Below are 14,797 nucleotides of genomic sequence, written 5' to 3'. Positions count from 1 at the left end.
GTTCATCAGGTATAAAAAAATGTTTTAATTCCATTAGAATTGAAAGTGGTAAACTAGTATGGGGACTAAATAGCTTGTTTTATGCAATATGCAGCATTTTAAAAACCTAATATTACAGATTTTGCTTTTTAGCCTCTCAAAGGAGAATGACACAAAGCACAATTTGTATACAAAACAAGAAGTGTTTAATATCCCTTTAAAGGGAACAGTAAACAGCGTATTATTATTTAAATGTTAAATATATTTTGTTTCTTGAAAAAAAGGTTTAAGGGACATAAATATCTTGTACTTACAAGAGATATATGTTGTGCTGCTATAGAATACCATATTAGCCAAATCTAAATGTTTTTTTAAAACAAATTAACATCCTTTTTACTGAAATTGTGTTTCAATAGCCAAATTCCACCCACCATTTGTGTTATTGGGAGCCTTGATATGTCAGCAAGATGCATGCCAAGTTGTGAGAATTAGAAAATCCTCAATTTTTAGAGCTAAATTATATGGAGAGGGGACAAAATAAATAATGTATATTGCCAAGTTGTTTCATAATCCATATTTTAAATTTTTAAGTTAAATCTTTGGATTTTTAAGCGGTCAGGATCATGATGTAGAACTGAATCCTGGGGGCTTATTGCTGACTGGCTGCTAAGCAGAATGCTCACAGCTATATTGTCTGACTGCAATTTGCCTCACAAGCATATAAAATTGTTCTCCCCTCAGTTCATTATTGTAAAATGGCCTCTCTGAGATGTCACAAATGCAAAAATTATCCTTCACATTTAATTTATTTTTCATAAACAGTTATCCTGCCAACTCCTCACGGACACTGACATCCTCACATTTCTATCAATAAACATCAGGACTATTATCCTGGTGCATCCAATGTACAGGTTTTCATTTTATACAGGTGTGCTTTATGCAAGTGTATACTCTATAACCTAATATGCCAATGATGTTGTACTTAGGTATTCCTCACCTACACACTGACTGCGCCATTATTTTTCTATGTCTCTGCCCTATGGTCTGTTTTTTTCTCTCTGTGAGCACCCTTTCAAGTTGCAACATTCATCTGTTGTTTTATATATATATATATATATATATATATATATATATATATATATGTTTATTTATATTTATATATATACATATATATGTATATATATACATACAATATATACAGTATATATATATATATATATAATATTTGTTTTTGCAATATCTCCTTCGGGATAATGTGTCAAACTTCTTTATTTTCAGGGCCCAGTTTGAACAAGATTTGTGGGGAAAGAGGGCATCTCAGCTTGGAGATTGTGAGGGTGAGTGTATGAATTTATTACCAGACATAGATGTAAACCTTTATCTACTTTTGTCCCTTATGGCCTATTTATGCATCTTGAATAGAGAAATATTGTAATGGTGAAACAGACTACCATGTCTTACTGGATTGCCACACATTTAATTGTTTTCTCTATTATTATAGAGTTATGAAGGAACAATTAATATAAAGGACAATAGGACTTGTAAGGGCTCTTAACGTATGCACAATATTTTCCTGACATTAGAAATGTCTTTAAGAAAGACAAATACAACTGATAATTCACACAAACATTACCCATTGCTGAGGAAAAGTGCCACAATCCTCCATAAACTAAACAATTGGAAGGCAAAACTAGACTTCACTAGGCCCCAAAGCCTGTGGCAGTGCCCCCATTTCAACAGTGGTCTTTCTGTCTGTTTGCAAAAACTGAGCTTGCAGCCACATAGAAGAAAAAGGAGCTACTTCTCTGTAACTATGAGGCATCCTTTACTCTTGGTTAGTCTGCATTTGAGCATATGCACCTGCACAGTCTTCATGTACAAATATGTTGGGGGGGTTTGCACAGTCACACTGTAACAGCCATCTTGGAAACCCTGCGACCATATTGCAAAAGCAAATTTATATACTTTCCTTAAACTTTTTTCTGCAGGGGGCACATAAAGGGGCCAAGCATGAAGCAGGTAGTGTACATTACCCACTAGGCCGCTGTAGTGATGCTACTATTGATTGCAAGTTCAGATGGCCTTTCCAGAAATGTGGACCCATTCTGAATCGAGAGCTCTAAAACCCCTAATTTTATTCCTCACAAAGCTTTAACCCTTTCACCCAAAGCGACGTATATATACGTTGTGCGGTACTTTGGCTATCTTACCGCACCACGTATATATACGTCATCACTTCAGGATGCTCCAGCAATCTTGGCTGTTAAGTTACAGCCGAGATCTGGAGCTCCTGAAGCTTGAGACAGCTCCCGAAAATGGAGCCGGAGCGCAATCAGTGCTCAGCCTCCATATGAGGGCAAATGCCTGATCGTTACAGACAGTGAGTGTCACTGTATGGTGGGTGTCCGGCCCAGCAGGGGAGGCTGTAGAGAGTGGGAGGAAGTGGGAGGGGCCCTATGCTACAGAAAAAAATACCAAAGGGACAGGGAGGCGTGGGGCAGCTACACTAATGGAAAGGGGATTTGAAGGTGTGGGGCCCCCCTAACTAAAGATCATGGGTGGGGGGACACTATGCTACAGAAAAGTTGTTAAAAAAACACAGCTGCCAGTACCTAAGATGGTGGGTATCAGTTAGAGGGGGAAGGTTTAGAGAGCTGTTTGGGAGGGATCAGGGTGGTTCGGGGCTAAGGGGGATCCTACACTGCAAATAATATAAAAAAAAAATTAAAAAATTTTTTATAAAAAAAAAAAAGCGCCTCATATTTTCATATTGACAGACTGTCTGCCAGTACCTAAGATGGGGGTTACCAGTGGGGGGTGGGGGAGGGAATAGAGCTGTTTGGGAGGTATCAGGTAGGGATCAGGGGGTAGGAAGTGTCAGGTGGGAGGCTAACCTCTACACTAAAATTAACCTTTTAAGCTACCTAATTAACCCCTTTACTGCCGGGAATAATATGTGTGGTGCGCAGCTGCAATTAGTGGCCTTCTAATTACCAAAAAGCAATGGCAAACCATATCTGATATTTCTGAGCAAAGGGCATCTCAGAGAAACTTTTACAAACATTTGTGGCATGATTGCACACGGAGTATGTAAATAATTTCTGTGAGAACCCCAAAGTTTGGGAAAAAAAAGTACCACATTTTTTTATTTGATGGCATTTGGCGGTGAAATGGTGGCATTAAATATACCAAAATGGGCCTAGATTATTACCCTGGGTTGTCTACTAATATATATATATATATATATATATATATATATATATATATATATATATATATATATATATGATAGGTAAATAAAAAAAAACAAGGCTCTATTTCTGTTTAAATTGAGTGATAGCAAAAATGCTAAAAATGCTCTGGTATTTTGGGCAAGTTTTTATCTAGATGTCCCGGTAGTGAAAGGGTTAATAGGATTGATTTTAAAGTATCATTTTGTGGGCCTATCCCCATGTTTTGCTAAAAATACAGTATATATACATGTATTGTTAACAACGAATCCATTAACCCCTTCAATGTGCATGATGAGCTATAGTTAATATGCACATCATGGCCTGTGTGCGCCTGAGTAGTCCTTTTCGTCATGCAGTAGGATTGCTGATCAAACAATGTTTTTAGCGAACCCCAGCACTACAGGATGAGAACAGTTGGTGACCTAGTGGGAAGCACTCCCAAGCTTCATGAGATTGCCGGTGACATCACCACATATGCACATGGTGATGTCACAAAGGGGGCAGAACTGGGAAGCTCAGTGTAGCTGCAAGGAAGCTTGATAAGGGGAGGTTCTTCAAACCCCTCAAGCCTCTATAGCAGCTACAAACCACCATCCAGAATCATCTGCTCTTTCAAATGATCTTGGAGCAATAACATACAGCAGATGTTTTAAAAATAAAGTAGAAAAAACGCATGAGGATTTACTTGGGAATGGGTCACTATATGTGCAATAAAAAATCTGGTATGTGTAAAGACCTCTAATAAAGTTTATTTTACAGTAGACAAGTCCCTCTCTCAAAAAAAACTATGATTTTTTTCTGTATAGTCAGGTGATTACTGTGGAACACCTTGCAAGAAAAAAAAGTGCTTTCATTTCTTTACTGAACAATGGGGCCTTTCTAATCTATATTATAACCCCCAAGAGTGGCTACTCATGATTACAGTTTTTGCCACAGCTATCTCATATGCCATGAATTATAAATGTAATAATGGTATATGGTGAATCTGCCGGGGCCTGCTAAAAAAATATTATTTGCGTGGGTCACTCACTGAAATTTGTCTTACAATAGGGTTTAAATATAGGTAGCAAATAACTCAAAATTGGCTCAGCACTTGGGTGAAATGGTTATAATTTTATAGTTTTTTTTGTACTATTCTTGATTTCAGTGGAGCAGCAAATGTCAGATGCTGCTAGTTTAGGTTAATTTATAATCACTACTTATGTCCCTGGCTGTGACCTTCAGGCTAGCTGTGTCCTTCTATCTTGCAATACATGTATTTGTGTCTTCCCAATTTTCCATAACCTATTATCCTTTTCTGATGCTATAAGTTAAACTGGTTATGGCTATATCTTATTGATCCTCTTACCTAGTTATTTTATTTTGTCATTTGATCCAGCTGCTCTAAAACCTGCCATGACTATTAATACATTGAACTGTATGTCTTTGTTTGTGTGTTCCTGACATTTCTGTACCCCTCTTTTTCATTGACCCTATGATTGTCTTCTAGGTTTGGTGACACAAAGTTTCATGGAGGAACGAGGTGGAGAGGTGTCTGTCAATGTGTTGGTCATTTCCTCGGTGGCAGCATTTTTAGTGGGAGCTGTGTTATCTGGGTTAGGTGTATGCTGGGCAAGCTCTCAATGGGGTAGGAAGATACAATGCAGACATCGAGAGACAGACACTGTCCTAATACAGGGCACTTCTGTTCGAAGTGTGAGTCGTGGGGGAGAGCTTGGCCGGCCAGAGCAAGACCCTCTACTTACTTCTCTGATACAACATGGCTGGAATCCAGGGCGCAGCAAGGATCATAATGGCATACCTCCCACTCCAGAACAAACTCCACAGCAGCACAAAAGAGGAATTAGTCCCCAAGACTACCTAAACACATCCTTGCGGGAACCATCAATCATCCTACTGCACCCTGAGACACCACCACTTACATCTAATCATCTCCCCGCTGAGGGAGGGCAGGAGCCACAAGAACCACGATACCTTTCCCCTCATGGAGAGGACACCCGTTACTTGCCCCCACATGGAGAAGAACCACGTTACATGACCTTACACGGGGAAGAGAGTCGGTATTTACCCCAGCAAGCTGAAGATCTCCGCTATTTGTCCCAACATAGGGATGAAAGTCGATTATTACAACAGCATGGAGAAGAAAGCAGATACTTGGCCCAGAATGGGGATGATTCTTGTTATCTTGCAACACATGGAGAGGAAAGTCGATATTTACCCCAGCATGCAGAGGAAAGTCGATATTTGCCTCAGCATGGGGAGGAGACTCGTTATTTACCCCAACATGGGGATGAAATACACTATCAGCCTTCAAAGGGACAGGACCCACGTTATCGTTCCTCAAACATGCCCCCTTCCTCTTGGTCTTGTAGTGAGCGCAGACGTGTGGTGTCTGCACCCACATGTGAGAGGTTTTACCAACCTCCCACACAGGGCAGTCCTCCACGCCCTACCCACCTGAAGAGGAATCTGACTTTTAACAGTGGGGAGAGTTGGCCCCGACCTCCTGAATCCTTGTATATGCGACCAGGACCGCCCCGGAGTGGGACTCCTGGCTCGGACTACAGGCTAATGCTACAGTATGGCATATCAAGAACCCCAACAGCTCAGTGACTTGTGGGAATTGGGGACATCCTATATATCCTGGAACCCCACAGCACAATATCAGCATTGGGTAGTTGGGGAAAATGGCTCATACGTTAGTAGAACCATACCTTCTGAAGATGCTTATCCTTTGATGATGGGCATCTGATCCTGCAGGATATTGGGGTGGTTTAAAGTCTAACTTCAGTTTAAGTTGCCTTGCCTCAGATAGGGAGGTTTTTATCTTCTCTTCTTAAATGGAAAGGGTATACACTTGAATAAAAAAAAAGTGGTTTGTCTCCTTAAACGAGAAGTGGAAGGGGATCTCTGTGAAGTCCCTTGATCAGCCAAGCACAATATGTTGAGATAAAATGTTTTATTAATGTATGATTTTATAAACATTCTGTGGATGGGACTGGAGCAGGGTATGGACAATTTTATGTTTGTGAGTATAACGAGGGGGGCAGTGTGAATGTGGAAGGGCAGGACCCTATACAACATGTATTCATATTCCAAACTCTTCCCATCATACACCATCTTGCAGCTACAGTACAAACTTACTCAAGCATATGCACAAATTGCCTTTATAATATAATAAACATTCCCATACATTTCACATTAACATTGAGTAACATTAGATAGATCACACAACTGTAATATTATACAAAACACACACACACTGTCCTATCCTGGTTGGTACAGGGAGGAGATGCTGTTATGTATATAATTGTTGCTCCTGCTCTCCTTCCCGTGACTGCGTGTAACGTGTACACGTGTATTTTACGCATGTTTCTGAAACGCTGCACAATAAACTTTTCTTCTGAGCCTGTGTGTGACATCATGTACCTATGAAATGCATCTTCAACAAAATAAAATATGCAGGGAGATGTTATGGGGAACACTGGGAAGGACATATAAGTAGCTCTAGGAGGAGTTAGAGGAAGCTATTCACTAAATTAAAGGCTAGTCATAGTAATAATTATTGGGAAGGTTGAATGTGATATTTAAAGGAAGGTTCAAAACAGAACAATAAGATGATTTATAAGGAAGGGTTATATAGTTATATATACAGTGTATATATATATATATACAGCATATATATATATATATATATATATATATATATATATATAATTATATATATTGTGTATTATATGTAAGGAGATATAGAAGACCAGCTATAGGGAGGGGTTATATGGAACAATAAGGGTAGCACTGTTGGTTACATGGGACATTTAGAGTGGGTGAATTATAGGATCAATGAGAAAAAACATCTATATTGATATATTTTTACACTATAACTAACTGTCGATGCAGCAAATCTTTAGCAATGTTAAAGCAGCATAGAACAGTGGTTCTCAACCCAAGTGACCTCCATGCCCGGTAAATTTTAGCCAGGTAAGTCCAGGGCCTGGTAGAACGGTGTATGTTTATTTATATATATATGTGGTTAAGCATCAAACCCAAACATAACAAGAAGTAGTATAAGGTGCAACAATTAGTGCAATTAGTAGTTACAAGAAGAAAAATGCCTAGAGTATATACATACATTGTGAAATATGTAATATTGATGATTAAAGAACAATGTATTGTAAATATGAATAAGTGAATAAAGTTTAAAATGTATTAGATATGTGCAATATAAGTGAGATGTGTGCAAAAGCAGTAGTCAACACAGTAGAGGTAGATTGGCATCATAGTGCAAAAGTGCATAGTGCAAATCGATAGTGAGCAGCAAGTCAATTTTATATAAGGAAATAGTATAAAGTGCAAACATTTGTGCAATTGGAAGTTACAAAAATGAAGGGAAACTAGATGTATGTTCATACATTGTAAAATGTAATATCAATGATTGGAGAGCTGTGTATTGTAAATATGGATAGGGAACAATAGCTTAAAATGCATTAAATATATACAATATAAGTGTAAATGTGCAAGAGCAATAGTCCAGACAGTGAAAGTCCTTATGTGCTAAAAGTAAATTGACAGCATAGTGCAAGTGTGCAAAGTGCAGATCAAATAGTGAGCAGCAAGTAGGATAAATAGAGCAAATTAAATACGTGTAAATAATGAGCAGCAATTATAATCTGAGGTAGTTTAGGTATGAGATTAAATAGTCAATATAGGGGGTTGAAAGTTAGCACTAAGAGTTTGTGTTCAGCAAGGTAACAGCTCTGGGGAAGAAGCTATTCCGTAGCCTGTCTTTCTTGCCATACAGACTCCTATACCGCCTCCCGGGTGGTAGGAGAGCAAAAAATCCATGTCTGGAATGGGAAGGATCCCTGATGATACAGCGCGCCCTCCGAAGACATTGTTTGCGCTAGCGATTCTCAATGGGAGGTCACTGAACACCGATAATGTACTGGGCAGTTTTCACTACCCGTTGCAGTTCCTTCCGGTTAAAGTTGGTACAGTTACCGTACCACACTGTGATACAGTTGGTGAGAATACTCTCAGGGGTACAACAGTAAAAATTGACCAGAATCTGAGGGGACAGATGAACTTTCTTCAGCCTTCTCAGAAAGTCGCTGTTGCGCTTTCTTCACCAGGGTAGAGGTGTTCAGTGTCCAGGACAGGTCTTCAGAGATGTGGATTCCCAGAAATTTAAAGCTGGTCACATGTTCTACCTCAGACCCATTTATATAAATGGGCATGTGTATGCAACGTTTGGTCTTTCTGTAATCCGCAACGTGCCAAACACGCCATTGATAAAATGCCACCAAGTGGCTCCAAATTTTATATATAATGAATTCTCATATACATACTTCTCTTCAAAATTACCCATGAATATGTTGGCATATGAGGGGGCAACATTGGACCCCATTGCAGTCCCCTGATTCTGGATGTACCATGTATCTTGAAATAAAAAATAGTTATTAAACAAAACTAGTCTTAGAAGTTCTTCCAAAAATACTAATTGTAGCATATTATATCTCCCAGTATTGAACAATAACTTCTTGACACAGGCAATGCCACTCTCATGTTTTATAGATGTATATAAACTCTGCACATCTAGAGAATATAGAATGCATTTTTCTATGTCAACAGCAATACTTTCCAGTTTGTTAATGAAGTCACTCGTATCCTTAATGAATGAGGACAAATTCTCAACATAGGGTTGTAAAATTCTATCCAAAAATTTGGAAATATTTTAGAGGATTGATTCTGTGCTAGCCACAATAAGACGACCAGGGGGACACTTAATGTCCTTATGGACTTTGGGGAGGGTATAAAAATTGGAGTAATGGGGTGATCAACTATCAAAAATGTCTTTAATTCTTTATCTACCATACCATTTCTTTCAGCAAATACCAATAATCTCTTAATCTCCTGTTGGATCTTAAATTTTGGATCCCCATTAAGTACACTGTATACCACAGAGTCACCCAGTTGTCTATGACATTCCCTCAAGTAGTCACTCTTATTTAACACAACTGTAGCCCCACCCTTATCGGCAGTTTTCAACACAATTTTATCTTTCTGATCTTTAAGGGTAGAAATCGCATCAAATTCCTCCTTTTTCAAGTTATGCTCAATAAATTTATTACCCTTCATAGATTGTTGGCACAACTGATGTTTCATTACTTCATAATCTTTAAACATTAATTTGATAAATGTATCAACAGATTCATTGTTGTGGGATGGCATAAATTTGCTCTTATTTATAAGTCCCACCCCTTTAGCAGTAAATCTAGGATTATACTTATCACCTTGAACATTAGTACTCATTACAGAATCAACAAATAAACTTTTCAATCTTAAAGTCCTGCAAAAACAATGCATGTCCTTTTCCAGCTCAAATAAATCAATCTTTGACATGGGGCAAAATGATAAGCCCCTCTCAAGCAATTGCAGTTCATAAGGGCTCAGTTCTACCTGTGAGGCATTAATAACTAATGCCTGTTGATCCTTTACCTCCTCTCCTACTGTCGCCAATTGTGGGTGTTCATCCCAGAGCGTGAAGCCCCCCTCTTCTTGAGGCTCCCTGCTCTGTTGCTGGCTCCTCCTGTGCTTACGCCCCCCACAGTGTCGCCTCCTGAGTTGGTGCTATCGGAAAAAGACTCACCAGAAGAACCGGTATCACTTGCTGACTCTGCGCCATGACGGCGTCTCCTGTCTGCTCGCCTCCTGCGGTGACCGGAAGTGGCATCATTCCAACTTCCGGTATCAGCACTGGTAAACTCTTCCCTGTGAGTAATCCAGCTCATCACAAGCAAACTTTTTCTTTTTCCCTTCTTGGAGTTCTGTTTTCAGGGCTGTGATAATTTCATCTGTGTCTTTAATTATTTGATTTTATGCACCAAGTCTAGTAAGGTGTGTCCTTTAATGTACAATTTCTCCTACAACTTTACTGAAAACATACTTATTACAATATATACCAGTCTGAATCAAATGTTCTTTTCACCAGTTGCAGCTGGTGTTTTTTTAAGTTAGTGAGACAGAAGACTTCGTCTATGTATGACTTTTTTTATTTTGAAAGGTCTTTCTTAACAGTTAAAGGGACACTCAAGTCAAAATAAACTTTCATGATTCAGATAGAGCATGCAGTTTTAAGACACTTTCCAATTTACTTCCATTATCATATTTTGCACAGTCTTTTTATATTCACACTTTCTGGGGAACAAGATTCGACTGAGCATGTGCACAAGCTCTCAGGGTATACGTATACTAGTCTGTGATTGGCTGATGTCTATCACATGAAACAGGGAGACGGATAAATAGGGGCGGGTTTGTCAGAAAAAATCTGCTCATTTGAAATTCAGAGTAGGTGTTATTGCATTGTATATTTATTATGCACTTGTTAATTATCCAATTCTACTGCATTGAGTGGTCCTTTAAAGTCACATCAAACAATTAAGTAACATTTGAATTACCGTCTGTGTTTCCATTGTCAGGCTGTATATATGACCCTCTTTTGCTCTGTTGCCTCCTCTTGATAAGACAGGAATAGATACAAGCAACAGCCTCTTCACTTTGCTGTTTTTTAAGGACTCAGTTTCTTCTCCGCTGCTACCACCTTTATCACAATATCTGCTGCTCTGCTTCTCACAAGCTGAAAGCTCACAATATTTGTTCTGCTTGTTTCACAGTGCAGGAAAAGGCAGACTTGTGACCTTCTCCTTTTACGTGCACATAGTGCATACCTCCCAACATTTGTGGCTGGGCATCAAGACATACATTTAATGGTGTTCTTCCAGAGGGTTCCAGTTCTCAGGATGCCCTGTTAAAGGGTTTGTCCACTATTATTTGCCTTATCTCTTTTTCATAGGAAGTTAGCTAAACTTCCTGAGGTTCAGACTTTTGTTCAGGCGTTAGTTGGAATTAGGCCACTGATGACCTTACTTTTCTATATATTACAAGTTTATTCTCATGAAACATTTGCATTACATTGCTATTGGCTATTAACTGGGAAAGTGCTCTTTCTTTTAGCAATCTCTTTAGCATAAAGAGTTTCTAATTCGATAACCTTGTCTGTAATTCTACATTTTTCACAATCAGAAGATGAAGGCTATTATTTGTACTAAATATAATTTTTCTTCCTAAAGGAAAATATAAATCAAGAGATGGTTGTTTCATCATTGTGTTTAGATCCTGCTAACTCTAGATAGTGGATATTACATGATTTTATTCTACTACACCTTTTGAAATTCTATCTCCAAGCAACTATAGTTTTCAGTCAGTTTGTGTTTTCAGTCAGTTTGTGTTTTCACTACGAAGTCTAGTAAGGGGCAGAAAACTACTAAAGTAGCATTTGCCTCTTAACCCATAAGAAGAGATTCAAGCTTTGCTTGATGGTTGGAAGGTCACCTTTATAAGAGCATTACAGCTCTTTCTTACAGAGCAATTGCAACATTGTGTTTTTTTAAAAAAGATTTTACATCTCTGGAGCAGATTTTCAAAGCTGCGCTTACTTTTTTCTGAGTTTATCACTTGAGGTTTTGCTTTTTAACAAGCAGATTTTGGCAATAAAGTTCTTCAGGACAAAGTTTCTGCTAAATAAGAACTGCCAGTAAAATTGTCCCACCCTTTCTGTAACATAGACTATTGGCTTGAGTATTAATCCCATATGTTATGGACTGTGGACCATCATCATTTTACGAAAGAAAACAAAATTTATGCTTACCTGATAAATTATTTTCTTTCAGAATGATGATGATCCACAGACCCGGCCATTTCAATTTTTTGGGCGACAGTTCTAATGACACCTCTATAGACCCTGCTTTGCCTTTCCTACCTTTACTTCCTATTTTCTACTCGACTATACGTAAAACTAAGAGAGAGATGAGTAAGTTTACAAACCATTATTACATAGTTTTAAAACTTTTTTTGCTTTATTTCAGTTTGTGTACAATTGTTTGCTTGCTGGTTTAAAAAAACGTTTCAAGTGATGCATGTCCTTTTAATTTATGTTTGCTTCTATATATCAGTTTAAATAGTTCTATAATGATTTATTTTCAACCATCTTGTGATTTATTGTTTTATTTTCCAAATGTGATTTATTGTTTTATTTTCTTTCCCCTGTTTGTTTTAATTTACATGGGGGCAGGAAGGAGGTGGGTGGGGGCTGGAAGAAAGTGGGCAGGAGGTCATGTTGCTGCACCATGGGCCTCTGGGTTGTATTTCCCCCTGGGCAAAAAGTTGCCAGTCAGCCCCTGGTTGAACATATTCTTTCTCTTTTAAAGGAGGTCTTAATCTGATAAGGTCTCTGACATGATTTCTAGGGAATGGTCTAAGCCAGGTAATTTATTTTCTCCTTTTGCATGGTTCAAAAAGTTATATCCTTTACCTGCTGCTAACATTGATATGTTGGAAACAGTTCCCAAGGTTGATGGGGCCATTTCCACTCTGGCTAAACGTACTACTATTCATTTGGAAGATAGTACTTCTTTTTAAGACCCTTTAGATAGAGAATTAGAGTATTTTCATAGAAGGGCCTTTTTTACAAGCAGGGTATCTGCTCGGTGCAGCTATTTCTATTTCTGATGTGACAGCTGCATCTATTTACTGATTTTCTAGTCTTTCAGAACAGTATTCTGATCACTCTGCTAGTGTAAATCTAATGGGTTTACTAAATATTTCCAATTCTTTCATTTGTAATGCTGTATTTGATATTATGAAGATGAATGTGTTAAAAGTACATTTTTGCCAGTCCTGGTCTGCTGATATCGTGTCAGAATCAAGATGATCTATTTCCTTTCAGGGAAAGAAGTTTGTTTAGTTCTGATTTATATTCTATATCTACTGTTACTGTAGGTAAAGACGAAGGGGTAGATTTAACAAGCAGCAGATGCTGCTTTCTACACCTGACGTTGCAGGTCCGCCTGAAACTTAAGTTAAGAAGCAGCGGTCGTAAGAACGCTGCTCCTTAACTTGTCCGCCACCTTTTAGGTGGCGGACTGCAAACATCCCGATCCGATCGGGATGATTGACATCCACTGCAAGGGGGCGATTGGCCACGAATGTGCAGGGGGTGGCATTACACAAGTATTTCACAAGAACTAACTGGAACAGGTTAAAGCAGGGTAAGGAATCTATCCCTATTACCAAAATTGCATGAAGGTGCATCCCACAATCCAGAAGTTCTGCAAGGGGCCGATTAAAGGAACAGCCTACACCAGAATTGTCATTGTTTTAAAAGATAGATAATCCCTTTATTACCCATTCCCCAGTTTTGCATAAAAAACACAGTTATATTAATATACTTTTAACCTCTGTGATTATCTTGTATCTAAGCCTCTGAAAACTGCCCCTTTATTTCAGTTCTTTTGACAGACTTGCAGTTTAGCCAATCAGTGCCTGCTCCCAGATAACTTCACGTGCATGAGCACAGTGTTATCTATATGAAACACGTGAACTAACACCCTCTAGTGGTGAAAAACTGTTAAAATGCATTCTGAAAAGAGGTGGCCTTCAAGGTCTAAGAAATTAGCATATGAACCTCCTAGGTTAAACTTTCAACTAAGAATACCAAGAGAACAAAGCAAAATTAGTGATAAAAGTAAATTGGAAAATTGTTTAAAATTACATGCCCTATCTGAATCATGAAAGGTTATTTTGGAAGACTGTCCCTTTAAGCCTCTTACAGGAGGCTTGGTTTCAGTCTGTTCCAGATCCCTGGGTTCTGAATATAGTTTCTCATGAATAACAAATATGATTAAGAACAAGGCTTCCCAGAGGAACATTTTTTCTGTCCAATGTTCCAAGGAATCCATTAAAAGCACAAGCTTTTTTCAAGTCTGTCTCAGATCTAAAAGATATGGGATTGATTGTTCCAGTTCCTTTGCAGGAACAGGGGATGGAATTTTATTTAAATCTCTACATTGTTCCAAAAAGGAAGGAACTATCAGACCAGTTCTGGATCTGAAAGTTCTGAACAAGTTTGTAAGGATTTAATCTTTCAAGATGGAAACTATTCAGACAATTCTGCCTTTTGTTCAGCAAGCTCAGTTTATGTTCACAATAGATTTGAAAGATGCTTACCTTCATGTTCCAATTCACAAAGAACATTTCCAGTTGCTGAAGTTTGCCTTTCTGGACAGTTATTTTCAGTATGTTGCTCTACCACTTGGTCTGGCTACAGCTCCAAGAATATTCACAAAGGTTCTGGGTGCCCTTTTGTCTGTGATCAGGTCTCAGGGTATTGCAGTGCTTCCATACCTGGACAACATCTTGGTTCAAGCTCCATCTTTTCCTTAAGCAGAATCTCCCACCAACCAACTGTTGTTGTTTCTTTAACAACATGGTTGGAGGATCTATTTTCCAATAAGTTCTTTGATTCCTCAAACAAAAATATTTTTGGGTTTTTTTTTCAAATAGATTCAGTCTCCATGAGTCCATGAGGAGATAAGGTTATGATTGGTGTCAGCCTGCCAGCAACCTAGGGGAAAGAGAGAGACTAAAGGTTCAGTTTTTATTGAAGTTCTAGGTCTGATAATTGCAGCTTCAGATGCAATTCCATTTTCTTGTTTTCCAAAGAGACCTCTTCAGTTTTATATGCTTCT

The 14,797-nt window shown here is 38.4% G+C and overlaps 1 protein-coding gene across 1 annotated transcript in view; it reads left to right on the top strand.

The window, feature by feature from the left end:
* The window catches only part of SEMA6B (semaphorin 6B), a 196,617-nt gene extending 189,998 nt beyond the window's left edge, over window positions 1–6,619 (top strand). Inside the window, exons 16-17 of the mRNA XM_053703159.1 lie at window positions 1,258–1,316; window positions 4,702–6,619. Of these exons, the coding sequence (XP_053559134.1) occupies window positions 1,258–1,316; window positions 4,702–5,825 (1,183 nt within the window). The 3' untranslated portion in view covers window positions 5,826–6,619. The remainder of the gene's footprint in view (window positions 1–1,257; window positions 1,317–4,701) is intronic.
* The last annotated feature ends 8,178 nt before the right edge of the window (window positions 6,620–14,797 follow it).

Source organism: Bombina bombina, chromosome 2 (genome assembly GCF_027579735.1).
Source record: "Bombina bombina isolate aBomBom1 chromosome 2, aBomBom1.pri, whole genome shotgun sequence".
Classification (NCBI taxonomy): domain Eukaryota; kingdom Metazoa; phylum Chordata; class Amphibia; order Anura; family Bombinatoridae; genus Bombina; species Bombina bombina.
Note: the sequence above shows the minus strand (reverse complement) of the source record. Positions and strands in the feature narration are given on the sequence as shown.